The 27932-nt window shown below is 50.8% G+C and overlaps 1 protein-coding gene across 1 annotated transcript; it reads right to left on the reverse strand.

The window, feature by feature from the left end:
- Positions 1-276: 276 nt before the first annotated feature.
- Positions 277-21683, reverse strand: ZNF746 (zinc finger protein 746). Its single transcript, XM_052638571.1, has 7 exons — positions 21660-21683; positions 18395-18694; positions 18189-18309; positions 16567-16677; positions 5401-5592; positions 4531-4656; positions 277-3160 (listed from the first exon to the last, which is right to left on the reverse strand). The coding sequence occupies exons 1-7, from the start codon at positions 21681-21683 to the stop codon at positions 2109-2111; spliced, it is 1926 nt and encodes a 641-aa protein (XP_052494531.1). The 3' UTR covers positions 277-2108.
- Positions 21684-27932: the final 6249 nt, after the last annotated feature.

Here is a 27932-nt window from a genome sequence, read left to right on the forward strand (position 1 = left end):
TTGCTAACAACTGTCAACTCTGGTTGGTGGGAATATGGGTGTCAGCCAGCCTGGCTCAAGACCATCAGTTAGACTTCACTCCAAGATCAGGGTTATGGCCACTACAGGCACCCAGGATCCTTTCCTCGCCTCTGCCCAGCCAAGAAAAGATGCAAAGAGAAAACATCCAGCTTGGTTTCTTTTTTTTTGATATCCTGCAATTTTTTTTTCTTCCTATCTTCATGTACATGGTACCATATTATATTAGACTCAATGACAAAAACCATGACTATATCCTGAAGCAAACGGACTGGATGTGGCTTTATTTTCTCTCGGATGTCAGTTTTATCACCATAAAGTCAAACTTCTCTGGATTCTCCCATCCCAGCTCTCAGAAACAGTCGCCTCCCTGGGCCCAGTGACCCTGAGCAGAAGGAGGGTACAGAAGTTGACCGTGGGTGATGCGTGCAGAGGCACCAGCGCCAAAGACCAGGTTTAAGAATGGAACCCACCAAACCACCTCGGTGCTGGTTAGGTTTTATTTTTAACAGGATGTCTCCTCTTCATTTGTTTTTTTCAAAATATCAGTTGTATCAATATTAGAAGTGTAAACAGGTACAAAATATACAGTACATAGAAACAATTTTCTTAACTAGTCTATTGCCTAATAAAAGTACACACAAGGGAGCTGAATGAACAGGAGCCGTGGTCTCCCCGTCCTCAGGGAAAGGAGATCCCGGTGGGGTCAAAGAACCAGCGTCTGCCTCAACAAAACAGGAATGGATACTCGTGTGGCAGGGACAGCGTTCGGGTGGGATCAAGAAACCTGAGCTCATTTCTGATTCCACCTTCTTTTAAGATGCCAGCCAGGGGGCGAGCAAGCCCTGCCCTGGCCCCTGGGGTGGGAGGGAAAGGAAGCGCAACCACCCGTCACAGAGGCCGCAGCTCTCAGCTAAAGTGTGAGGAGGCCTGACCACTTCTGGCTCGGGCAGTTAGGGGTCAAATCTTTTAAGAGGGCAGCGTGAAAAGCTGTCCACCCCAGACTGCCGGCCCAGGAGGATGAGCCGCGTGCCGACCCATCTGACCCCAGGCTCTTGCCAGCTGTCTGCACTCACTGTGCACACGGAGAGGGGGGCACGCGAGGTTGAGCTGAGTCCCTCCTCAGAGTTAACTTTCTGCCTCTTCTCTTACGGGAAAGGATGCTCCTCTGGGTGCTTCACTAGGTCACAGGAACGATCAAATGAGATTTGGAGCAGAAGCATTTGGACAGGGAGAAGACACCACACGAAAAAAGGAAGCGGGCCTCGGGCTGGAGCAGAGGGCAGCATTCCCCGTGGCGGGGTGGTGGGCAGGCCTGGCTCTGTGGCCGGCGCTGCTCCCGCCACCCCCTACCCCGCGCCTCACCTCTGCAGCCCTACTAGTGTCTTCAGACAGCCCTCTATCACGAGGCCCGGAGTCATGTGCGTCCCAGGGCCTTGGGGTGGCAGGTGCCCACTGCAGGGCTGGCACTTGTGCAAGGGCTCTTTACAGGTGCTGGGAGACGCGGGGCGCTCTGGCTCAGTCCTCCTCGCGCCCGAGCTACGGCTGGACGTCCACGGCGCCCTGCTGGCCCCGGGCAGAGCCGGATCTCCACTCCCCTGGGGCTGTGTGCGCGCTGAAACCGGCCCGTCCCCCGGGGGTCACTGGGGCCAGGAAGGTCCGAGCTCCTCGCCTGCATCCCCGGCCAGCCAACCTCCCGGCGGCTCTGTCAAGATTCCGTAAGGACACAGCCCACAACACACACGCAATCCAGAAACCAAAGGTACACTGTTAAAGTTTAAACTGGTGCTACTACTATTTTCCAGCTTTGTCTTCCAAGAATTAAAAAAAAGTTTCGTAATTAAATTACTTAAGATTCTATGCTGCTCAGTTTCACAATCAAAGAATTCTACTTTGTTTAGAGGTGGAAGCTGGGCCGTCTGGGAGTTTCTCCTGCTCCGGTGAGCATTTCGGCAAATGGGAATCTGGTTTCCCCTCCAGGCTCCATCCGTCTGGCTTCGAGGCTTTGCGCACGCCGCCCAGCCGTCTGGAGAGGCGACTCTTTACACCGGGGCCTGCGGGGGCCCGAGGGCTGGGCGGCCGCGCAGGGCTCAGAGGTCCCCACCATCGGTGGGTCCCAGGACACTCAGGCCACAAGTCCAGTCAGTCACGAGGTCCGTGGGGGCCAAGGGTCCTTTGGCGGCAGGGCTCTTGAAGGGGTCGGGGGGCGCGGCGGGCAGCGGCGGCAGGGGCTGTCCCCGGGCCGGCTTGGCGCCCGCCGCATGGTTGCGCTGGTGCTTGCGGAGGTGGTCCTTGCGGATGAAGCTCTTGCCGCACACTGTGCAGGTGAAGGGCCGCACGCCCGTGTGCGTGCGGTAGTGGTCGATGAGCTTGGAGCGCTCAGTAAAGCGCTTCTCGCACTCGGTGCAGGGGAAGGGCCGCTCGCCTGTGTGCAGCATGCGGTGCCGGATGAGGTGCGCTGGCCGCGTGAAGCAGCGGCCACACTCGCCACACCGCAGGCCGCTGCCGTCCCGTGCGCTGCCCGCGGCCCCGGGCACCCCATCGGGTTGGCCCCCGCAGCTGCGCTGGTGCGCGCTCAGGCTGACCTGCAGCTGGAAGCTCTTCCCGCACGTGGCGCACGTGAACGGCCGCCCCCCCGGGGGGGCTGCCGGGTGCTTCTTCAGACCCGGCTTGTGGCCGAAGCCTTTGGTCCGGCCGGGGTATTTACAGGGGTCATTGAAGGGTCTCGGGGCCTGGCTGGGGTCCAGCACAGCCTCTCCATTGTCGGAGGAGGAGAAGGGCAGCCCCTCGGGCCCGGTCCTTGGGTTGAGGCCTGCAGGAGGCTTACACCTGAAATTCCAGCCCCACCGGACCCCCCCGAAGAGCCAGTCCCCTGGAGGGGTCTCGTCCTGGGTCACTGCAGGGGTGGGATCCCCTAGGTCACGCTCTGGCCGGGCGGGCTCTCTCAGCCCCAGCACGGGGTCCTGGCTGGGGAATGAGCTGCCCTGGCTCTCCCAGGCTCCTTCCTGGACAGGACTGGGGAAGAACCTCGTGGCCTGGGCTGGTCCGAACAGTGTCCCATGGGCTTCTAGGTCAGTAGGGTGCACTGGTGTGGCCACCACCTCTTCTTCTTGGACTTCTGTTTTTATCACAATTTTTACATCTGCTGAGAAAGAGAGAAAGAACAGGTATCATTTTGTCCCCCTTCCTGCTTAGAAAGGGAAGATCTGATACTTTGGTCTGGATATTCAGCCCACCAAGGCCACTCTGAGCCCTAGTATCCAAGCCTCAGGATCCAGTTCAGCAGAGGTGCCCAAGGTGGTCAGGCAACTGCCTCAAACTGTGGGTGAGGACATCATGTTTCAGAACTTTCTCTACAGGTAAAGCAACCATCATATCTGCTCACCTTGTTCTAGAGCCTTCACCACAGGTAAGGAACCATTGTATCTCCCCATCACTTCCCATTTTCAGTTTGGCTGGTAAGGCTAATCATGAAGCTATTCCAAGGAAGGAACTCAGACCACTGGTGGCAATGCACAGAGCTGGGCTCAGGCACATCTGAGACTGGACCCTGGCTCCCCACAGAGCAGCTGCAACTTCAGGCAAGTTCCTCTGTGAATACCCTTTTCCACAGGGTTGCATGAAGACTAAACCAGGCAGCACACGTGAAAGCACTGAGCATGCTGTTTTTGCATGCAGCAAGCATTCAGTAAATGCAGCCAGCTAGCTAATGATAAAAATATTCATGAAATAGTAATGTTTGATTTTACTTAAATGTACTTGAATTTCACACTTTCAAGTTTTATATCAGAGATCTAGGCTTTTAGCACAATTTGGGGGTGTTAAAATATGACAGAAATTATTGAAGTAACAGCTAACTGGTTTTCAAAACAGAACAGAAAATTAATACATAAATATGGCAGTTCTTTTGAAAAGACTCATTTGAAAAGACCCTGATGCTGGATAAGATTGAAGGCAGGAGGAGAAGGGGAGACAGAGGATGAGAAGGCTGGATGGATATGAGTTTGAGTAAGCTCCGGGAGTTGGTGAGGGACAGGGAAGCCTAGTGTACTGCAGTCCATGGGGTTGCAAAGAGTTGGACACGACTAAGTGACTGAACTGAACTGATGGCAGTTCTTTCCAATTTGAGCTGGTGGACCTCTGTCTTTGGTAGTGCTAATACCTAAGAATTGGTTCCGGTTGGGTTTGGCTTTTCCAGGCCAGAGAGGGGCCAGGATTGCTGAGTCTGGGCAAGAGGTATATATTCTCTCAAGGGATCATCAGCTTGTCAGGACTGACTGGTTAATAATACAAGAAAGGAACTGTGGGAAACATGGACATTCTCAAGAAAGGCTGTTCAAGTCTAAGAATTTGGAAGGAGAGAAAGGCCAGACTGCACAGAGTTCTCGCATCACTGGCCCCTAAACGCCTCGGGCTGGCGGGTCGGGCGCCTCAGAGGCAGACATGAGCACTTCCGGTCCCCACGAGCACTTCCGTTCCTCCCGCTTTCAGTCCTCCCGCCATGCCCCGTACCTTCTGTGGAGGCGGCCGTGCTGAGTTTCAGAGTCCCGTCTGAGCAGGCGGAGGAGGGGTGGTGGGGAGGGAGGTCGGCCTGCCAGGAGGTGGGCGGGATAGTGGTTGAGAAGTTGGCGTGGACGCCTGCAGTGAAGAGAGAGCGGCGGTGGGGGGGCGCGTCAGGGAAAGAACGGGGAGGCAGGCGCCCGGGGACCCCACCAGCGGCAGCTTTCCCGCCCGAGCATCATGGCCCCACCTCTCCTGAACCAGTTTTTGCCCCCTTCTCTGAGGCATCAGGAAATGCAGATGTCGCTGACTCTAGTCATACAGCCCCCTCCCCCCCTTTTTTTCTTTTTTTTGAAGTACAGTTACTTTACCATGTTGTGTTAGTTTCTGCTGTGTTAGCAGTGAGTCAGTTATACGTGTACACATATTCTGTCTTTTTCGGATGTCCTTCCCATTTAGGTCACCACAGATCACTGAGTAGAGTTCCCTGTGCTGCACAGTACGCTCTCATTAGCTGTCTTATACATAGTGTATACATGTCATTCCCGATCTCCCCGTTCAGCCCATCTCCCCGTCCCTACCCCCTTAACCCTAAGTTTGTTCTGTGCCTCCATATAGCCCCCCCTCCATATAGAACAGGGATATGGCTGGTGAGAGTGAAGCAGGGAAATACCAGGACGAGAGCATCTCGGAGCCAAGAGGGACTCGCAAGATGTCATCCGGAGCAACCCCTGCCACGCGGTGGGAAACCTAAACTAGCCAGGCAAGATGTTCCAGAGCCTGCAGCCCCACCACGATGCTTCCAGGAACTCCTCCTCCCAGACCTTGCCCTCAGTCTCTACATCTGGTTCCCGCTGTCTGCTCGCAGCCTTGGCCACTCACCAGAGGCAGCATCGGTAGAGACGTCTCCTGCTCCAGAGTCGAGCTGGCTGAGGCCCCACGGCTCCTCCCCGATATCTGGCTGTCCGGCTGCCCATGCCTCCACACCCAGAGCCTGCTGCTCCTGGAGCTGGAGCTCACCTTCTTGCTTGATCTGCATTAAGAGGTCGGGGGCAGGAACTGGGGCCCCCGAGCCTGAGAAAACAGAGAATGCGTGAGTGACAGCATCAACGGCCCTGGGGTGGGCACACTTCCAGCCAAGGAAAGGCGCACAGGGCCTTGCAAAGGTGAAAGAGCTTGGTGGGAAGGGAAGGCAAGAGCTCAAAGAGGAACTGAGGGGCCGTCCAGGCAGAGCACGAGGTCACATGGTATGGAGCACAGGGGTCAGGCAGGAAGACAGAACACGTGCTCAGGGCTGGATCTCTGGTCCATGAGCAAGGCTGAACTGCCCTAGGGAGGTCCTGTTCTCATTTTAAACCCACATAAAATCTACCCCCTGTCCCCACAACCTTACCCATACACATGTACTTATGCGGGCACAAGAGAAAGAGTCCAGATATATAAGAGTCAAAGGAAGAACACAAAGTCAAACAAAGAGTTTGAGTGAGAAGCCAACTAGAGCTGCTGAAACAGGATGCAGGCCTTAGGGGCTGGGCTTTGATGTCCAAGTGAGGAGGCAGCAGGGCTGAGCTGCCTGCATCATCCAGCAGCCATGAGGCTCTATCCCATCGGGGAGATGGGGACTAAGACCATCTGTGAGGAAAGGCAAGGTATGAGGAAGCTGTCTCTTGTCCAGGGCCATGGGTAGGAAAGCCATCCAGAAGAAATTAAAAGAAATTAGAAAGTAACTTCATACTACCCATATGGTGCAGAAGCCCTAAGTTGAGAAATTCACAGAAAAGTTGACTGAAAACCATGGCAACCCAAGAGACACCCAAACCAACGCAAATGCAAATCTGCCCATTAGGGCATCCCCGCAAGACAGGCCTTACGGGACAGGCTAAACCCACAAATCAGAAGTGGAGCCAACTGGCATGAGAGCCACACCAGAACTCACTCCCACAAACTACAGGAAATAAAGAATAGCTAGAAGGATATAATAGCATATGTATGTTTAAAACAGTCAAAGAAATGAAGGAAGACTCTCTAAGGCAAGGACAGGAAATTATTTTTAAAAAGGCATATTTGAAAGAGAACCGTACAGACATTCTAGAAATGACAGAAGCGGTCATGGGTATGAAAAAGTCAATGGCTGGCTTAACAACAGAATGAACACAGCTGCAGAGAAACTTAGTGACTCAGAAGATGGAACTGGGGAAACAGTCCAGAGCACAACACTGAGACATAAAGAAATGGAAATATAAAAGAGAAGCTGAGACACAAAGGATTCAACGAGAAGTTCCAACATAAGCTGGTAGAAATCTGAGGAGGGAATGAGAAACGGATACATGGCAACAGGTAGAAAGAAATAATGGCTGATAATTTTCCAAAACTGAAGGTATGGTGAGCCCATGGTTTGAAGGAACACACCAATTCCTAAGTAGGGAGTAAGAAACAATACAAACCTAGACAGTACTCGTGTGAAATGGAATAAGAGCAAAGTCAAAGAGAAAATCTTAAAGGACACCAAAGATAAAAGAATGACATTCAGATTGAAAGCAGATTTCTTTCTGGAAGAAGATAATATCTTCAAAATGCTAAGGGAAAATCGCTTTCAACTCATTTTATGAGGCTGATATAATTTTCATTGCACAAACTAGAGAAACAATTCATAAAACGATCATTTATGAACAGATACACAAAGATCCTAAATGAAAGAATTACAAATCAAGTCCAGTGATATGTTTTCAAAAAAGTAAAAGAGACAATACATTAAGAACAAACCGGATTTATCCTGAGAACTCAAGGAGAAGCGACTCCTGGAAAATGCAGTAACACCACTCACAAACAGATTAATGGAGAAAGCCATACAGTCATTTCAATGGACACAGAGGCAACACTCACTTCTAATGTTTCTGTCTGACTGGTTAGCTGTGCAGAGAAACTCTTCTCAGTATGGAATATCCAAAATGATGGGTAAAGTGTAAAACCCTTAAAGTTTTTAACCATGGATGACCTCTAAGAAAGCCTAGGTCAACCGTGGTAAATTGCCAGGCGTTTTCCGCTCTACTGCTGGGCTGTGATGGACTGGGCCCACCTGTGAGAAGCCTGGGGCTCAAGCAGGGTGGGAGGTTGGGCTGGAGACCCCTCACCACCACCACACACATAAACCTGGGCCCAAAGGCAACATTCCCAGTGCACTAAACTTAAGGTGAAAACCTGCCCCGTGCAAGGAGACTGCCCATTCTAGCCTTTGGTCTTGGCTGAATGGGAAGAAGAGCCTCCCTGGGAGTTGACACAGCCCAGGTGGGTGCTCAAGGGTTTCTGGTGCTGGGCCTCACACAACAGCATGGCCCCAAAACCTCGAGGCCAACACTGTAGTGACCTGATGACAAGCTAAGGCAGACAGAGATTCTCAGGACAGCATTTTAAATAGCTCTCAGGCATTAAAGAACTCCCAAATATAAACCACCACCTCAACAGGAAAACCAGTTACCTCAGTCCATCAGAAATCATCAGCTGCAGAATACGAACCACAAAAACTGGATATGGAAAACCTCATACACAGAATCTGAAGTTTAATACACTCACAGAAATAGAGGGAGTGAGAGCATAACGAATAAAAGATGGACGAAACAGTTGTAACATAAAATAATTGAGATTTAGAAACACAACCTGGAGGTTAAACAACAGAACGGAAATGACTGGATAGAGCGAGGTGAACCAACTAGAAGAAAAGATCAGAAGAGATGTTTCAGAGCTCAGTGAGGGGACGGAGAGGAAGATGTGAGGAGAAGGTCAAAGTTATGAACTGATGTGAACCGTTCCAGAATAGGAGGACAGAGGAAATGGGGCCAGGCAGTATTCACAAAGACAGTGCTGCAGAACTTCCCAGCTTGTTGAAAAATATCAGTGATTGGAGCAGGATAAAGAAAGAGAAATCCACACCTTGATACACTGTAGTGAAACTGCAGATCACCAAGACCGATATCTAAAAGGCAGGGGAAAAAAGATTACCCACAAGAATATTGGCTAGCAAATTATCTTCAAAGGGCTAAAAGAAGCTAACAATCAAACTAGAATTACGTCCTTCAAATGTAGAAATGGAGGAAGGACATTTTCAGGCACATATAAACACATATACAAACCCACACAACTGAGAGTTTTTATCATCACCAGATCCACACACACACACAAATAACAAGTGTGTATTTTAGAAGATAAACATCTCCAGATTACTTCTAAAAGAATAGAAACAATACATAACTTCCAAACTAATTAAAAATAATAGAAGGTCCTATAATTATTAAAGAACTTAAATCAGTAGATAAAAATCTCCCCTAGAAATAAAAACATTCAAAGAATAGATAATTCCAATATTACACAAAGTCTATGAGCAAATTAAAAAAAGAGGGAATGCATCATAACTTTGATCTTTAATATCAAAATCACACAAAGCCAGTCTAAGAAAGGAAAAGTATAGGCCAGGCTCACTCATGAAGAAAGATTCCAAAATTCTAAACAAAATACTTAGCATATTAAGTCTAGCACTGTTTATAGAGGATCATGGGTAACTTAGACTTTTCCCCAAGGTTGCAAGCTTGGTTCAACATTAGAAAAATAACATAATTTACCATTCTAGGAGGTTAAAGAAGAAGAATCATATAATTGTCTCTCTGTGCGATCCCATGGATTGTAGCCTGTCAGGCTCTTCTGTCCATGGAATTCTCCAGGCAAGAGTACTGGAGTGGGTATTTCCCTTCTCCAAGGGATCTTCCCAACCCAGGGATCAAACCCAGGACTCCCGCATTGCAGGCAGATTCTTTACCATCTGAGCCACTAGGGAAGACTATAAGCATCTCAACAGATACCAAAACAGCATTCCATAAAAATTCATAGCTATTCTTGTTAGAAATACCTAGTCAACCAGAAATAGGGAAAACTCTTTTAGCCTGATAAATGACACTGATCAACAAAACCTTTAACAAATATTAGACTCAGTGTGAAAAGTTAAAAAGCATCTTCTTTAACATCATGAACCAATTGAACACCTGTTGTCATCACTTCTGTATAAGAATTTTCTGGGAGTTCTCAGCTAGCACACAAGAGAAAACTAAAAGATTTGAAAACAAACAAAAAATTCGTATTACTCATAGGGGATATGATGATCTTTTTAGAAAACCTGAGAATCATCAGACAATTATTATAAAAGTTATTAGGACTAATGAGAATTTTAGCAAAGTTCTTAGAAATATCAATAAATAAAGACAACTGCATTTTCCTTTACTCCTAGGGTTTTAAGGGAGCATGGCAATCACCATTTTTCTTCCCTGTCACAGATCTTACAATCAGAGAACTAAAACCCAGGAGGAAGGCTGGTGAGGATAAACTCTTCTTATAACTGATAAACAGGGATGCAGCTTTTATCTGTGGCAACAGGGGTCCTCAGTACTGACCCTGGATCAGGAAGTCACCCACTGGACCATGGTGAAGGAGGCTTTCCCCAGTACAGAAGCACATCCCTGGGGGCAGCCAGCTGCCCAAGGGGAGAAGGGTGGGCAGGGACTGTGCATGTCCAAGCCTTGCTCCCAAACTCCCCGACAAGGTGCGTCCCCGGTGGGATGCCTAACTGTGTGGGAGACAGTGGGATGTTACATAACCGAGCCCTGTCACAGTAGAAAAAGCACTGGGAAAGGGTGTTCCCTGTCCCCACGACCCCAGCACACACCAGCAACAAACAGAAAATGCACCTTAAAAAAGGCACCGACAACAGCGACTCAAAGCATGCAAAGAATGGAGGAATAAAAGATATAATGAGAAAATGTTATAAAACTTCACTGAGATGTTACAGATGATTTTCACAAATAAAACCCTTAATATAGTAAAAAGGTCAGTTCTCTCCAAAACGAATAACAGAATGTGTGCAGTTCCAACCACAATCCCAACTGGATTTTTTATGGAATTTGGTAAGGCAATTAGGACGTTTACCTGAAAGGACAAAGGAAAGGAAGCCCAGAGTGCCAGTGAAAAAGTACCAGCGTTCCAACCTCCTGTGGCCATAAAAGTTTGTTCTGGATGGATTAAGAACTTGACCATGAAAGGCAACATTTTAGAAGAAAAATAAGATGGTGTATCATGACCATGAGGTAGGGGAAAATTTCTTAATTAAGATTTAAAAAGGACAAACCGTAAAGGTAAAAAATTAGAAAGTCCAGGTATGTTAAAATAAAAAGCATCTGTTCTTTAAAATCTACCGGAAATGGAGAAGATATATATGTGTGTATATATGTGTGTGTGTGTATAAGGAAATATATATATATATATAGGGAAATATATATGTATATACATGTGTATATATATATATGGAAAGAATTAATATTCAGAACAGTAAAGAATTCTTACAAGTCAATACAGAAGGGGAAACAAAAGTATACAGAAGGCATAAGCAGACATTTTACAGAAGAGGAAAGATAAGTGGCCCATAAATAGAGGATATAATGTTCAATCTCATTAATTAGGAAAATACACACTTGAAACTATAAATTTTAAAACATTTCACTGCTACCAGATGGGCAGAAATAAAAATAGACGGCATTTCTAGGGCTGAGGACGGGCGCGCTACTGCTGGAGAGCTCACTGGGATGCTACTGGGATGCTACTGGGAGGAGCCGCGTGTGCACTTTCCTATGACCCAGCAGCTCTGCTGCCCGGCGTCTACCTTGAGAAACTCTTACACGCGTGTAAGACTTTCCAGCACAGCATTGTTCCTGAAAGCAAAACAGTTAGAAACAGCACAAACACCCATCAACAGTGGAAGGGAAAAACGCATCGTGCGTTATATTCAAAAATACAAACTTTAGGGGTGAAAATCATGAAAGGGAATGAACTACAGCTATACTACATCAACGTGGATGACTCTCAAAAATGTAAAGTCAAACGAAAAAAGCAAGTTGAAGAATGTATATATTATGATCTCATTCATAGAAAGTTCAAAAAGTGGTTAAACAGTGTTACTTAGGAATATATACACAGGTAATACAAAGGTAAAGAAAAGAAGGGACTGATCTCAGAGGTCTGCATTTCTGTTTACCTGTGAAGAGTAAGGGAGGGTGTGGGGTCTGGAAGGGACAATGGGTTCTGGAAGGTTGGAAGGTTCTGGTTATGATCTTTTTCTTATGCTAGAGGTTGGGAATATGGGGGATGCTGACTAACTGTTCTCTCAACTTTATGTATTTTGTTAATGTTATGTATATTTATTCTGTATGTATTTTTTATGTTATATAAAACAGTACAATGTATGAAAGAAATAAAACAATATTTTAAAAAGAAGCATTTGGTATAATATGACAAATCTGTTCAGGATTAAAAACTGTAGCCAGAAGTGGAAGGAAACATCTTTAAACTAACAGTTATCTTCAAAAGTCTACAGCAGATTTTTTAATGATGGCCATTCTGACCCATGCAAGGTGAAACCTCATTGTAGTTTTGATTTGCGTTTATCTAGTAATGAACCATGTTGAGTCAGTCCTAATGAGGTGGATGAACCTAGAGCCTATTATACAGAGTGAGTCAGAAAGAGAAAGACAAATACTGTATATTAACACATGCATATGGAATCCAGAAAGATGGTGCTGATGAACCTATCTGCAGGGCAGCGATGGAGACACAGATGCAGAGAACAGACACGTGGCCACAGTGCGGGAAGGAGAGGGCGGGGCAAACAGAGAGGAGCATGGAGACAGATCCAGGACCGTATGTAACATAGGCAGCACGTGGGGATTCGCTGAGTGACACAGGGAGCGCAACCCAGTGCTCTGTGCCAACCTCGAGGGGTGGGGTGGGGTGGGAGGTGGGAGCAGGGTTCAGGAGGGAGGGGACATATATATGCTTGTGGCTGATTCATGTTGATGTATGGCAGAAACCAATACAATATTGTAAAGCAATTATCCCCCAATTAAAAAACAGAAAGTCTATGGCAAAAAAATCACCCTAAATGCTGAAACTCCACAGACAGGGATGCCAGCTATCGTGGCTACTATTAATATTTAACCACGTCCTATACCCACTGCGAAACCAGAAAAATAAAGTTAAGAAAATTTCAAAAGAAGAGGTAACTTTTGTGCTATCCACGGACAGCACAACTGTCTGTGTAAAAAAAAAACCACCTGGGAATCTAAATTGACAAGTCATTAGACGTAATGAGAGGTTGAGAAAATGTTTTCTTTCACTAAACAGTCAGCGGCATAACTGCACACCTGCAACAACTATTTAAAACATGTAATTAATTTAAAAATCTCATCCACAATAGAAACAATGATCAGGAGAAAAGTGTTAAAGCCTTATTCAGGCACACACAGAAGGCGACAGTAAACAAGTCTTCCTGTGGATAAGGGGGCTCCATATTGCAATGACAGGAGTTCTCCAGAAGTGAAATTATAAAGGAAATGCAATTCCAGTCAAAATTCCAAGAGGATTTCTGAGAACCTGACATAAAGATTCTGAAATCCATATAGAAGAACAAAGGTCCAGGAAGAGCCAAGAAAAGTTTAGAAGAACAAGTAGGGAACGTGTAGTCTACCAGATTTCAAGGCTTATTGTGAAACTAACAACGGTGAGAATTGGTACAGAGACAGAGACAGAAGAAATGAGAGAAGACAGAGAAACGGCGCATGCGTGTATGGAAGTCTGGTTCATGATGGGACAGACATTACAAACAGAGAAAAGGAAGAATATCCAGTGAACTCTGCTGGAAAGTCAGATGTCTTGTGGGGAAACTTTGAAAGAATTCTCCCTCGCAATCTACACAAATATTAATTCTAGTTGGATTAAAGACTTTAATGTGAAAAGCAAAACTAAAGGGAGGCAGGAAAGGATATTTTAAGGCAGAAAAAGCACAGATCGTAAAGGCAAAGACTGGTGTTAACGACTCTGCCAAAAATTAAAACTTCTACCCAAGGACTACAAAGTTAAAAGACCTGCCACAGCCTGGGAGAAGATAATCTGTAATGCAAATAACAGATAAAGGGTTCATATCCCAAACTACATAGAGGTCCTGAATCAGTAAGATAATGAAAACAGCAGAAAAACAGAAAAAGATAATTCACTGGAGAAGAAACCAAATAACAATCTGAAGAAGGTGCTCAGCTCCACTTATAACTGGGGAAATGCAAATTAAAACAAGATACCATTTCACTTCCATCAGACTGGCAAACATCTAACTCTGAAAACTGGGCAAGCAAGTAAGAAGATAGGTACCACCCTTAAGGGCTGGGAAGCACAGATGCCCATGTGACCACAGGGCGGGTGATCTGTGGCTAAGGGCAAAGGCAGAGGTGCAGGCTGGCATGCCCTTCCTGGCCTGTTCCCTAGAGAAGCACCAGCACCTGGACACAGAGAGACGCCTCTGAATGTCCACTCGACTCCCACTTATGACAGTGAGAAATTAGAAACCACTTATGCACAACTCAATGGAGGGATAGATAATAAATTGAGATATAGTTGCTTTTGGAATACTGAGCATCCATTTTAAATGAATGAACTTGATTTATATGCATCAATAGAGATAAGTATGAAATACAGAGTACTCATAGATATCATGACATTTATGTGATGTTTTCAAGACACACAAAACCATATTCTGTATTGTTTATGGCTACACACATACATAAATAGAAGTTTTAAAATGTGGATAGAGAGGACAGACATCGACTTTTGGACAACTGGTTACCCTGGGGAGGAATGAGATTGAGAGAGCTGAAAAGGGATTTAGATTATATCAGAAATATATATTTTCATACATACATACAAATGATGAAACACGGCACACGTTCAACAAATATTAAATTCCTATTCTGTGCTATATATATATACTCTGTGCAGTATTCTAGGAGCCCAGAATGATTATATGAACAAAATCAATAGAGGTTCTTATCCTCTTGAGATTTATATCCTAACGAAGGTGGGGGTGGTTACCAGACAAGCAAATCTATAAATATGAAACATGTATCTTCTATAAATACGAAATATATTCTGTTTCTACATACATAATAATATCTTTGTCCACATAAAATCCGTGAATATAAAATAGTATCTGGAGAGCATGCCTGGCAGAAGGCAGGACCAGGTGCAAAGGCTCAGAGGCTGGCCCAGTGTGGAGCTCTGGGAGAACAGCAGGGAGGTTGGGACAGGGAGTGGAGAGCCCGGGGGGGGACGAGCCCGATGGTGCGAGTTGGTGCAAAGCCAGCAGGGCTGTTTGCTGTAACGTGGGAGAGCAGACCCTGGAGGGTCAGGGAGAGGGGCAGGAGGTGCCTGCCATAGGCCACGCAGGAAACCACGGACCTGAGAGTCTGCAGGCAGTGCTAGCAGGGTTTCGCTGACGGGGCGGACAGGTGTGGATGAGGGTCAGAGATGACCCTGGGTTTGGGGCCGCAGCGGAGGATGGAGGCTGCCTACTGCCTGGGAAGAGTGGGTTTTGATGGCGGATGAGGAGCTTGGCGAGGCACGTGTTCCAAACAGGACATCCGTAACCTGTCCATGGGGACACAGACCCCACAGAGTTCAGGGGAGAGGTCCCAGTGATAGCACTCACTAGGATGACTGGGTGTGGGTGTGGGAGGGCACACGGAGGGCACTCCAACCACAAAAGGTCAGAAAAGGGGGGTGCCGGAAATAGCAAAGGACAGGCAGGAGGAAAAGCAGGAGAAGCACCCCTGGTGCCCAGTGGAGGGGGAGGGGAGGGGAGCAGGCAGGACTCTTGGGGCAGAGCCTGAGGATGTGGGGAGGGGGTGGGGGGGTGGGTTGCTGGGGACTGAGTTCCACAGAGCACTACTGTGGGAGGACTTCAGGGCTGCAGAGAAGTGGAGAGGAGGTCTGTCAAGGGGCTGCACCAAGCCCTGAGCCGGGGAGGGCGAGCCAGGGACCAGGCTGGGAGGGGATGGGGGGCCACATGGCAGGAGTTCCCGCAGAGGAGCTCAAGGCCAAGAGAGGGGAACATGAGTGCCCGGAGGGGGCGCGGGGGAGGGTCTTGCCAGAAGCCACCGCATTTCCAGGCCCCTATTTCACTCTCTTAGCGTGCTGGAGAAGCCAGGGAGGCCTCCCCACGGATGTTGTCAGTGCAATAAAACAGACCTACGGGGAGCCTCCCACCCTGGTGAGCAGCTGGCTGCCGGTGTGTCCTAACTGTCTTTCCCATCCAGGTAGCACTCTGCTATTCGTCAAGGTCTCGCTTTTAGCACAGTCCCTGGCACCTGGGAGACTCTCAAAACATGTTTGTTGACCTAGACCGGTGAATGCTTTCTGGGCACAGCCTGCCCCTGGGAAAGAGCAAATCGAATTGTGGTGATAACGGCACACATCGAAGACACATTCCATAAATCACCAACACATAAGACTGTTTACTAAGACAGGTGTTCAGACAAGAAGGAATGCCCCAGGCAGGTGGTGCAGACAGACAAGAGGTCTTGGGAGGAGCCTGGCTTGAGGCTGCAGGGGCTGCCCCCTGCTTACAGACAGACTGTCGCAGACCCCCAGCCCAACAAGGTCTTCCCGTCAGCTGTTTGGCTTTTCTCGTGTGTCCACCCGTCCTTCCCTTAACTTTCAAAGGTGCTGACTGGCCCAGGAAAACCTGAGACTGTGGTGTCGGGTATCCAGATTCACCTGAAATAAATCGGTGGCTCTGGCTGGACTGAAACGTGACTAACGGGTCAATGTTCTGTGACTGCTAATGGGTTTCAGTGAAATCTGGTTCTCGGGTGGAGGCAAGGCTGACTCTTTGAAAAGCTATGAATGAACTAATCCTGTCTTCATGACCTTCTACCTTCCTGTCTGCGTCCTGCTCCCTCTTCCCCTAATTCTGAGCCATGGGCACCATCTCTTTCCTAAAAACTCGGTTTGCTGCCTGTTTCCATGCTGGGAAGCTGGACATGCTAAAGGTCACAAGAAAACTCGGGTTTGAAGCATTGCTGCTTTTCCTCGGCTCTCCCTGGAAAGAAGGTCATGCCCGCCCTGGCCGTGTCCTCCCCTGGGTCCGTCTAACCCCCTGCTGTCTCCCCGGCCATCCCCACCCCTCACCTGGACTCGGGTCCACGGGAACATCTGGAACCTTGGGGCCAGCGCGACGCCAGCACGGCTCCTTCCCCTGTTCGGTCTGGGTGAGGACCTCGGGCTTGGAGATGGCGTAGTCTGAAGAAGGATGGAAGGGTTAGCTTTGGCCACGTTCCACTCAAGAGGTGGGGACAGGCAGCCCGGGAAACCAAGATGGCCTAGAAACCACACCTCTCGGTTGGTATAGGGCGGTGATACTCAAGCACAGTTGAGTCTGCCTCCCAGGGGCAAACTGGTCAGAGTTGGAGATGTTTTTGGTTGTCGAGACTGGGGACGGGGCAGAGGTGCCTCTGGCATCCGCTGGCAAGAGGCTGATGGCCGTACAAGGCCCAGGACGGTCCCCAAAACAAAGCCTCATCTGGCCCAAGATGCAGTGCTGAGCATAAGACACATTGATACAGGGTCTCCAGGTTAAGAAGCAGTTGTTGTTTAGTCGTTCAGCCATGTCTGACTCTTTGCGACCCTGTGGACTGTAGCCCTCCAGGCTCCTCCGTCCATCGGATTCTCCTGGCAAGAATACTGGAGTGGGTTACCATTTCTTTCTCTAGGGGATCTTCCCAACACATGGATCAAACCTGCATCTCCTACATTGGCAGGTGGGTTCTCTACCACGGAGCCTCCAGGGAAGCCCCTAAGAAGCAGTGCATTCCTGCAAACCGGAATATCACCTCACACCTGCTCCTGCTCCCGCCTCATAAGCACGCCTTGTTGCCTTCATACCTGCGGTCACACAGACACCACCCGAAGAGGTAGACAGGCCTTCTTGGGGGGTACTGCATGAGGGTAGAGGCGGCAGCCCCAGGGTCAGGGAAGCCTCCAGGTATGAAGGCAGCGCGGGCTGCGAGAAGCCTGGTCTGCCCATATTCTCCTCGGTCAAGGCCTCACGTCTCAGTAAGAGAAGGCGAGAGCAAAAGCCCTCCTCAAACGTGGACTGATCGTACAGGATCTGAGAGTCAGAGGAGCCTCCTCCACTCCAGGACTCAGCAAGAGACAGAAACGGCTGTGCTCCGGGCCTGGTTAGGAGAGGGGTCGCTATGCCTCTCGGTTTGGCAACCCGTAAACTTCACCAGGCAGAAGACGGTCTTTGACTCAGTCACCCCAGGCTCAACTTCAGTAAGAGGGAGATGACTGTCCACGGTCAAGGGTCCCAGTGATTCACGTGTCCTCGCGATAAAAAGCCACCAGCAGCAAGAAAGAGGCTGAGATCTCCCCGGGCTGTCTGTGCTTAGTCACTCAGTCCTGTCCGACTCTTTGTGACCCCGTGGACTGCAGCCCGCCAGGCTCCTCTGCCCATGAGGAGTCTCTAGGCAAGAATCCTGGAGTGGGTGGCCATGCCCTCCTCCAGGGGATCTTCCTAAACCCAGGGATCAGGCCCAGGTGTCCCACATTGCAGGTGGATTCTTTACTGTCAAGGAAGTGCAGGGGTACTGGAGTGGGTAGCCAAGCCCTTCTCCAGGGCATCTTCCTGACCCACGAATCGAACTGCGGTCTCCTGCATTGCAGGCGGATTCTTTACCAGCTGAGCTACCAGGGAAGCCCTGAGACCTCCTTAAATCACATTAAACCAGGAAATGAACTGCATGCCTTACCCAGGGAGACCAGCGTCTCATAGTTGCCCCTCATCACGTGCTTGTACAGCTCCTTCTGCCACTCGTCCAGCTTGCCCCACTCCTGCTCAGAGAAATACACGGCCATGTCATCAAAGGGCACCTGGAACCACAGGGTCACGCAGGCTCACCCGCACGCCGACGGGCAGGGGCCGCGGGCTGTCCCACTCCCGGTGCCCAGGCCTTACCTTGGGGGCCTCGCCCTTGCTGCCCGGGGGCAGCCGCAGGATCCAGAAGTTCCTGTTCCTCAGCAGGTTCTCCACGTTCTCCAGCCGCCTCTGCAGCAGCCCGTACTCCTGCAGCAGGGTCCCCAGCACGGCCCACTTGCCCTCCAGCTGGTTCCCGAACTCCACGGCCGTCTTCTCACAGTCGGCCAGCTTCTTCTCGGCCATGCCCGTTCGGCCTTCTAGGGAAAGCAAGCGGGCGGCCTGTGATTCGATCTTCCTCTCCATGGCCTGAATCGTGGCTGCCATTGTCCAGGGAGAAATCTTTCAGAAACAGAGAGCAGACCAGCATCAGTCATTCCACCTGCTGTGTTCCGTGAGCCCCCTCTCCCCGAGGCGTCAGGGAGCTATGCTGGGAGAGGGTAGTAGTGCGCATGGCGGGATGGGGTGGGGGGTGTTCAGGCCAGACCTCCGCCTGGGGGGTCAGCTCCTCTGGGTGGGTACCGTCCCTCCAGGCCTCTGCAGCCCACCTACAGAGACCCCAGTCATGGCTCTCAGCACCCTGTACAGTTACCTCCCCCTCTGTCTCTGAAGGCAGTGCTGTATCTGCTCACAGCACACAGGGGCCCATGGTAGGCGTTCGGTGCAATTGTCTTAGATAAATAGTGACTGCAAGCTGCTGGTAAGTTTTAGTGGAGAAATAGTAAACTGCAGGTTTATTAGCGCCCAGCCAGCACCTCCCATCATAACCGCACAGGATCTGTCTACTGACAATGACCTAGCAAAAAAAAAAACAACAAAAAACAGCTGGTTCACTGAAACGACACAAACACGAGCGTTGCTCAACTGCTCTTTCAAAGAAGCATCTCGTGTCTCTTTAATAAACATGGAAATCCAGTGACCAATTCCTCTCCACCCTAGGACAATCTGATTTTGTCCCCTTCTCAATTACTACCCCCCTCAAAGTAAAAATCACCATGACTACAAATCTCCTCGCTCCCGCTCTGCCCCCAGCCAAGAGTTAAGACTCCGATCCAACACAAGCGCCCTGCCCTGGTGAGACTGACTGTTTCCTCTCACTGTCCCCACCACTCACAAGGGGAGGATCAATTTCAGACATTTTTGGTGCTGCCCCAGGATCAGTAACGCACCTTACAGACAGGTGAGGAAGGTAAGACATTTGCCATCAGGTTAGACTTTATATGTGCTGCAACCATCATAAAGACATGGAGACTCCCCAGTGACCTGCCTGACACATTTTGCTTTGGGTGGGCTGGACCACTAGACACCCCCTACACACACACACACACACACACACACACACATACATCTGAAGGTAGGACCCATGAGTCAGGGAAGAAGACCTGATATTTATACCTTCTGGCAGTGTCTGAGGGTCAATGGTACCTTACAACATTCTGAAAATCATTCCTAACCAAATGTCTGGTGACTATTTGCAAAGTTAAAATGGTGACTCATAGGAACCAGTGAGGATTCATTTAGAGAGTTGCTGAGAACCAGGACACGGGTGGACACCTCAGAAAACAGTGACAAGACAGTTTGAAAACAGGTTGGAAAAACTGTTGAGGATGGAGCATTTGGGATCCTGGGGTTGTCTGGAAGGTGGCTGGACCAACAACCTCTGACCTGAAGAAGGAAGAGGGATCTCAAAAGATGGGGAGGAGCTGGACTGGTAGAGAAACAACTGGATGTGGGTGGGTCTCTTGCTCAAGAGGTAGGTGGTTCTGCCCTGAGGCTGTGGGGACCGCACCAGCCTGGCACCTTGGGCTGGCTCAGCCCTGCCTCTGAGTGCGAGGCGCCCCTGGGCACGGGGCCACGTTTCTTCCCTTCCCCTCAGTCCTCCTCTGGTGACCAGTCCCTGACATAGGGCCCCAGACGCTAACAAGTGTCTTCACTTTATTGCCCAGCTCCGTATCTCCTAAAATCCTACTTAACCTCCTCCAAGAGCATCTGACTGCCCTTATCATCTTTGTGTTGCAAGAAAAGGGCCTTTGCACAAACTCTGACCTTATAAACAAAGGCACCACCCAGTTTTCTGACATTTTAACGGGGGCCCAGGGAGCCTCCTAGAAGGCTTCCACACTATTTGGTGGGAGGAGGCCACTGCTCAAGGCCCTCTCCTCACTGAAGGGTGAGCGGATGACATGGGGCTGGCCGCAAGGCTCCTGCCAGGGAAGCGGAAACTCTCCGCCTGGGAGCCACCGATGGGAAGAGAACGGCCAAAGCCTTCAGTGGCTCCCCACCCGGGATGATGCAGTCCAGGCCCTCACACCCCTTCCAACTCTCCCGCGGCCTCTTCTCCCCCTGCCTCCCTACCTAAACCACCTTTTCCAGGCAAACGGACTCCTCCTCGAACACACCGGCCGGGGCCCGCCTCTCCGTGTCCAAGCCTCCTATCCTATCGGGAAAGCTCCACCGGGTCCGCGCACAGGCTGGTGAAACCCGAGCCTTCCCCTGCAAGCCCCACTCGCATCTCAGCAGCCCAGGCCCGGGCCCCTGCCTCTTTCGTGTTTTCCTTCGCCATCACCAAGTGTACCTGTCTGCTTGCCCCGAGGCGTCGAGTGTCCCAGCACACAGAGCGACCCTCTCTTCCCACGCACTTGCCAGCTGTGCGATCCTGGGCAAGTTAACTTCTCTAGGCCTCGGGTTTTTCATGACAGTGAGGACCTACCCCCGCCTAGGTTTGCTGCGCGGACAAAATCACGCCTAACGGCTGGTGCGGCGCCTACCTCTACGAAACCGGGGGGAGCAGCTGTCTCCCCGCCCCGAACCGCCCCCCCACCCCCACCCCAGGAGCTGGGCGCGCAGAGGGGGACTCGGTGCCTGCGGAGTCGCGGCCGCTCCGGACACCTCCCAGGTGCCACCAGGCCGCTGGGGGGAGCTGGGGGGTAGCGAGCGGTGGGCAGAGAAAGGAGACGCGGGGTGGTGGTGGTGGGGGGCGCGCGCGATTGGGGGGGCCAGCGGATGGGGCGGGGGCAGGAAGCCCCGGAGGGCAGCAGGAACTCGGCAAGGGGCGGCCCGCGGTGCGGGGACGACCGGTTCCGCCCGGCTCAGGCTCGGCCCAGAACGGGGAGGTGGGGGCGCCCAGCCGGCGGGCGGGCGCCGTAGGCCCCGGCGTACCCCGCGTCCCGCTCGCCCGGAGCCCCAGGCCCGGCGGCCCGGCCCGGCCCCCGGAGCTCCTCCCCAGGGCCTGCGGCGCCGTGTGCTGGGCCCCGGCCGCCCCGGGGGCCCCCGAGTCCGCGCGTCCGTGCGCGCGGGCCGCCCTTACCGGAGCCGCGGCCGCCTCGGCCATGGCCCTGTGCTGTCCGGCCCGGCCCGGAGGAAGTCGTCGCCGCCGCCGCCGCCGCCGCCGCCGCCGCGCGGCCCCACGCAGGCCGGCCCCCGGCCTCTCCGCAGGCGGCGCCCGCTCGGCCCCGCCGTCCCCGCCCGCGTCGCCGCGCTTCTCGCTGGCCGGCCCGCGCCGCTCCGCCCGCAGACGCGCCGCCGCCGTCAGCGCCCGGCCGGTCCACACTGCATCCTGGGAGCCGGCGCAGGCCCGTGAGGCTTCCTGGAGGCAGCGCGGCCGCACAGCCCCACCTGCAGCCCGGAGAGGCGAACGGCAGGCGCGGCGCCCGCCCCGCCCCGCCCCGCCCCGCCCCGCCCCACGGCCCGCCTGCCCGCCGAGCCCCCGGACGCTGCCCTGCCCGCCGGCCCAGCAAACCCCCGACTCCCCCAACCCCTGCCCAGCCGACTTGCCCACACTCCCCCTCACCCCAACTCCCGGCCCCCGCCAACCCACCGACTAACCGGCCGCCCGATCCACCGGCCCGCCGATTCTCCGGCTCCCTCGATCTACCGGCCAACTGGCCCGCCACCCCGCCGACACTCCGATCCCCAGGTTCCCCGACGCCCGGACCCACCGGCCGCGGCCGGGCGCGCGCTTAGACTCGCCGCTCGGACTCAGCGTCCGACCTGCCCGCGGGGCCGCGAGCGTCTCGGGCTTCGGTCCCCCTGCGCCCCGAGGGAATTTCCCCGCTGCAGGGACCAGCCGGGCCGCCCCTCCCCATGCCAGCCCCCGGAGGCCCGCGCCGTCTCCCCAGGGGCCGCAGCCACGTCGCCTCTGCGGCTTTGGGTCCCGGCCCCCGCGTTCGGGGCTTCTGTGTGTTCACTTCCTTGGCCAGCCGTCCCTCCTGTTCACCTTCGAGTTGAAATGAAAAACGTCCTTCCAGCAATAAGAATATAGTTCACTATATCCTGGTAGGCAGCACTTGCAACTTTCTCTAACGTGCGGGTGACCTATAAAAATGTTTTTTAATGCAGTGGACAACGGAACACAACACCAATACCTGAAATTATTTCGCTCAAAAAGTTGGTAAGGGAAGATGTTCATGACACTTTAAGAGAAGTCTGTCAAGGATGGTTATATGATTTTATATATTATGTATATAATATATATTAGGTATATCATGATTACATAGATAATCATTGGAAGGTTTGGAAGCATATGGTCTAAGTAGTTCGCTAACAATCAGACCGCAAGCCATTTTTATGCATTTTCTAACTTAGATGCTTTACGTTTTGTAGTAACGACAGTAATGTTTTAAAAATATTTTGTAATAGCAAGAGTAGTATTTTTTAAACGAGGAGAGAAAAATAAGTCGCAAAACTCCTCTAAAGGCGAACCGGAGCAGGCGGACAGAAAGCGACTTTGACTGACGCCCCCGTGTGGCAGTGCAGATGCATTGCCGCCCAGCATTTCTTCTAAACCGGACTCCTGGACGGAGAGGGACCTGCGCACCACGTGCTCGGTAGTCCGCAGGGCTGCGGCTCTGGCCGCCCCCGGCCTTAAGGTGCCCTTTGTTTTCTCACCATCGCCTGGAGCTGAAAATGCCGCAAGGGGGTCATCCCGCATGCGTACTTTGTGTGTGAACGTGGGGAGCCAGGAGGAGAGGGGGTGGGGGAGGCGACACTTTACTCACAGTGTTGCCTTTGCGGGAGGTCTTTTCGGGTGCCTGACTTTCTTTTTCTCACTGATGCTAGCTAGCCCAGCTGGTTTCTGATGTGTGCCCCACCCTCCGACCTTGCCTCTCAAATGTGGGAGTGTGATGGGGGATAGGGGATTGATTCCTAATTGGAGCCCTTGCACCCTTTGGCCTTTTGGAGGAAATTCGTGAGCAGGAAAAGTCGACCCACTCACTGCAGGAGAATGTTCTGGAATCTGCCCCGGGCTCCTTTACCTTTTTTTTCTTTTCCTTTTAGCTTTTCTTCCATATCATCTTTCCTTCCCAAATAACCCATCCCCTGTACCAAGGGTGCATCCCAGAAGCTTGTATAACTGGGGAATATGAAAAAAAAAAAATCTTCACAAAATTCCAAGTTTTAAAAAGTCCATACACAGGTGACACAAGGGATGCTGTCTGAAGCTTCCTTAGCTTCACAGAAAAGTCCTTGATTTTAAAACAAAGGCCATCAGAACCTAGCCAAGTCTTGTCTAGGTTGGGCCTTGTGCAATGGGGTTACTGTGGGGAGAACTCAGGTTCTAGGACGTGAAAGTTCTATTATTTACTGGTTCTATTATTTACTTGGGCCCATCTGCCAGCCTCTCTGGGGCTCTCCTTGCTCACATGTAGACCCAGATTACATCAGGCTATTCTGCAAACCTTCCTGGGTCTGGCCTTTCTTTTGCACTCATCTGCTTTGACACTGGACCCAGCTGAACACTACTGGGTCCGCTCCTCTCACTGTGGCCTGTCTGGTGGTGACTCATGTACTAGCTTGGGCTTCCAAGGTGGCATTATGGGTAAAGAGCCGCCTACCAGTGCAGGAGACAGAAGAGACTCAGATTTGGTCCGTGGGTTGGGAAGATCCCCTGGAGGAGGCAGGGCAATCCACTCCAGTACTCCTGCCTGGAGAATCCCATGGATAGAGGAACCTGGCAGACTACAGTCCACAGAGTGCAAGAGCTGGACACGACTGAAGTGACTTAACACTTATGTTCTCATGACACCATGTGTCAATCAGCTCCTGGATTACCTTGGAGAAGGGGCTTCTTCATTCTCAAGGAAACAGAGGTGTTACCTCCATGGTGATGTTGCTTCTATGATGGGACCCATCACCTGCCTCGTGGAGGAGGAGAACAGCACGGGGGCAGATGCAGCCTGGCCTTCAGTGACCATCTGTGTGAATTCTTCCCAGGAGAGAGGATCTGATCGGGTTGGTTCTTTCATCTAATAGGTGGTGCCCCAAGCCAAGGCCCTCAAAGCTGGTTGGAGGGCAGAAGAGCACTGCTAGGCTAACATTTTGTACTTGGCAAAATAGCCAGCATCTTTATGTAGAGAGATCTACCAGGGATTACCTTCCTCCAAAGAGAGTTGTGGGCATGAAAAGCCTATAGAGTTTGTGAGCCTCGTCCAGTGTCAGTCCTCGTCTCCTATTCTGGCCCTTTGCACTGGGTACATCTCTGGGCAAGGACAGTGACTTGCTCCTCTTTGTATTCCCCAAGACGGGTAGACAGCCTTGCACACAACTGGTAAGAAAGTGTATGTGTGTGTGCATGTATGCATGCATGTGCACACACATATACTAAATATATATGTATATATATTCTTTTTTCTTCAGAGTCAACCTTGTAAAGTAGATAATGTTTGAACTGGATCTTGAAGGATGTTAATAATCAGAGAGCATTCCAGACCAGAGGATGGTAGCAGAGATGTGAGCTGGGGAACAGCATAGAAAAAAGGGGGGGCCAGAGGGTACAAAGCACGTTTCAGAGAAGGAACGTGATCAGTTAGGACTTTAAGTCACAAAGGAAAATAGACTGAGTCATATTATAACAAGCTTTACAGACTTTATTCTGGGGGTGGGGGGCGCTGGGTTAGATAACAAAGGTCAAGCAGGGAATAAGCCAGTCACGGTGCTGACACAGAGATGTCCCTGAAGGTGATGGGCAGGAGGGGTCGAGAGGGATGTAACATTGGTCAGGCGGCTGCTACTCCAAGAGTCCAAAGCATGAGGTGAGGTGAGTTCTGACCAAACGTAGCAGGAGTGGGATACAAGGGAATGAATAGACTGGAGACCAGCACTTCACAAATGTTTGACACCGTGGTGCTCGAGGCCAGACACAAGCCTGTGTGTGTCCTATGGGTCTGAGCACTGCCTGAAAAGCCCTCAGCAAACCAGAAGTTGTATTGAGTGGCCATGCTTTACCGATCCAGCCCAGACGGCATGTTAAAAAGCAGAGACATTACTTTGCCAACAAAGGTTAAGGCTATGTTTTTTCCAGTAGTCATGTACGGATGTGAGAGTTGAACTATAAAGAAAGTCAAGTGCTCAAGAATTGATGCTCTTGAACTGTGGTGTTGGAGAAGACTCTTGAGAGCCCCTTGGACTGCGAGGAGATCCAACCAGTCCATCCTAAAGGAAATCAGTCCTGAATATTCACTGGAAGGACTGATGCTGAAGCTGAAGCTCCAATCGTTTGGCCACCTGATGTGAAGAACAGACTCATTGGAAAATACCCTGATGCTGGGAAAGGATGACAGAGGATGAGACGGTTGGATGGCATCACCGATGCGAGGGACATGAATTTGAGTAGGCTCTGGGAGTTGGTGATGGATAGGGAGGCCTGGCATGCTGCAGTCCATGGGGTCGCAAAGAGCTGGACACGACTGAGCGACTGAGCTGAACTGGTAAATCTTGTCGCTCTGTAACACTCCTATGATTGTTTGAATTTTTAAACATTGTTTGCCATATGAACCACTGAAGAAGGTTGGTGATTTGAGGCTTCCCGTGGCCTCCCTTGCTCCTCCCCACCTTCACTCTGGGACTCCCCCCTTGCCTCAGTCTGCGCAGCACAGCTCCAGGGAGGCTCAGTTTCCCCCGTGATGGCATCACCCTCAGCCAACCTGGAGGGAGTTCCTGGTGTGGCTTTAGAGAGCCGGGGGTAAGGTGGGCATGCGGCAGATGTGTAGGGATGCTTCAGTGCCCTGGCATCCATGATTGCCCCTCATGCTTTCTAGAACCTTCCATGGCCTCAGTTATTTTGATACGCAGCTGTCAGCTTGCCTACACTGAGGATGTCAGTGCCTGACAACAGCTTAGACACTGACTCGTCCCAGGGCTCCTGCGGCTTCCCTGGGATCAGAGCTATGAGCCTCAAGAATGAAGAATCAAACCCCAGGGGATTCCAGGCTCTCTCAGCAGAGGCAAAGCCTCTAGGCCTGGATCAGCCCCTGAGCAGAAGTGAGGTCACCTTGAGCCAGTAAAGGTGAGACGAACAGCGAAAGAGTTTCAGTGGGTATTGCGTGTGTGCTCAGGTGTGTCCAACTCTTTTGAGACGCCATGGACTGTAGCCGCCAGGCTCCTCTGTGCATGGGATTCTCCAGGCAAGAATCCTGGAGTGGGTTGCCATGCCCTCCTCCAGGGGATCCTTCCAACCCAGGGATCAAACCCTCATCTCCTGCGTCTCTCACGTGTATTCTTTACCACTGAGCCACCAAGGACAACCCTTAGGTGGGCCTTACTTTAAGCAAACCCCAGATGTGGAAAAATCCAGACATATTTTCATACAAGCATCAGAGTTTGTTTTTAAGTTTATTTTAAAGAATGACTGCTGCTGCTGCTGCTGCGTCACTTCAGTCGTGTCCGACTCTGTGTGACCCCATAGATGGCAGCCCACCAGGCTCCCCTATCCCTGGGATTCTCCAGGCAAGAACACTGGAGTGGGTTGCCATTTCCTTCTCCACTGCATGAAAGTGGAAAGTGAAAGGGAAGTTGCTCAGTTGTGTCCGACTCTTCGTGACCGCATGGACTTCAGCCTACCAGGCTCCTCTGTCCATGGGATTTTCCAGGCAAGAGTACTGGAGTGGGGTGCCATCGCCTTCTCCGATAAAGAATGACTAAGGTTATTGAATTTCCCCATAACTAAATTCCCCGCAGCTTTTGGGAATGGTGTTTCAGTTAACAAAAAAAACAAATCCAAACATTTCTTACCATGTACATTAGGAACACTTACTGTGCAGATCATGGCCTACCCCAGCAATGACATTATTAATTATAAGAGAAACAAGCTTATTACTCAGATTACGACTCATATTTACAAAAGACGTTGAAGTTTTATAAGGCTGACCCTTGAGTCAGCCATTTTTGATGACCTTGTAATGAGAATAATGCCGCCTCTGGTTTTGAAGGTGAAGCCTGTCACATCAAAGGCTAGTCAGATGAAATTAGGAGTATTTTATAGGGACACCGAGTCCTTTCTAGCTTGGCAAGGGACAAAACTTACTCAGTAGCACTTAGTCAACAAGCCCATACTGAGTACCTGTAGGTCGTCAGCCTGGAGAGTATATAATCAAGGTGACCACATTTTGTAAACAAAACTCCCAGGTTTTCAGTATAACAAAGAATTTTTATGTCACTTTCTGGTGCCAAGAGATCGTCTGGGTAATGTAATTTGGACCCTCAAAGTAGAAAAACCTGGGACAATTCATGGATTCATCTGGATAAAAGAGAATATCTGAAATGATGATTGTTCCCGAAAATAAGCACACAAGGCGGTTTGCTC

Source organism: Budorcas taxicolor, chromosome 4 (genome assembly GCF_023091745.1).
Source record: "Budorcas taxicolor isolate Tak-1 chromosome 4, Takin1.1, whole genome shotgun sequence".
NCBI classification, from domain to species: Eukaryota; Metazoa; Chordata; class Mammalia; order Artiodactyla; family Bovidae; genus Budorcas; species Budorcas taxicolor.

Coding starts and splice junctions, on each gene's coding strand:
- ZNF746 (XM_052638571.1), bottom strand. CDS start 21,683: ATGGCCGAGGCGGCCGCGGCTCCG. Junction 18,695..21,659: donor CCGAGGCGGCCGCGGCTCCG/GTAAGGGCGGCC, acceptor TGTTTCTGAAAG/ATTTCTCCCTGGACAATGGC. Junction 18,310..18,394: donor GCAAGGGCGAGGCCCCCAAG/GTAAGGCCTGGG, acceptor CTGTGGTTCCAG/GTGCCCTTTGATGACATGGC.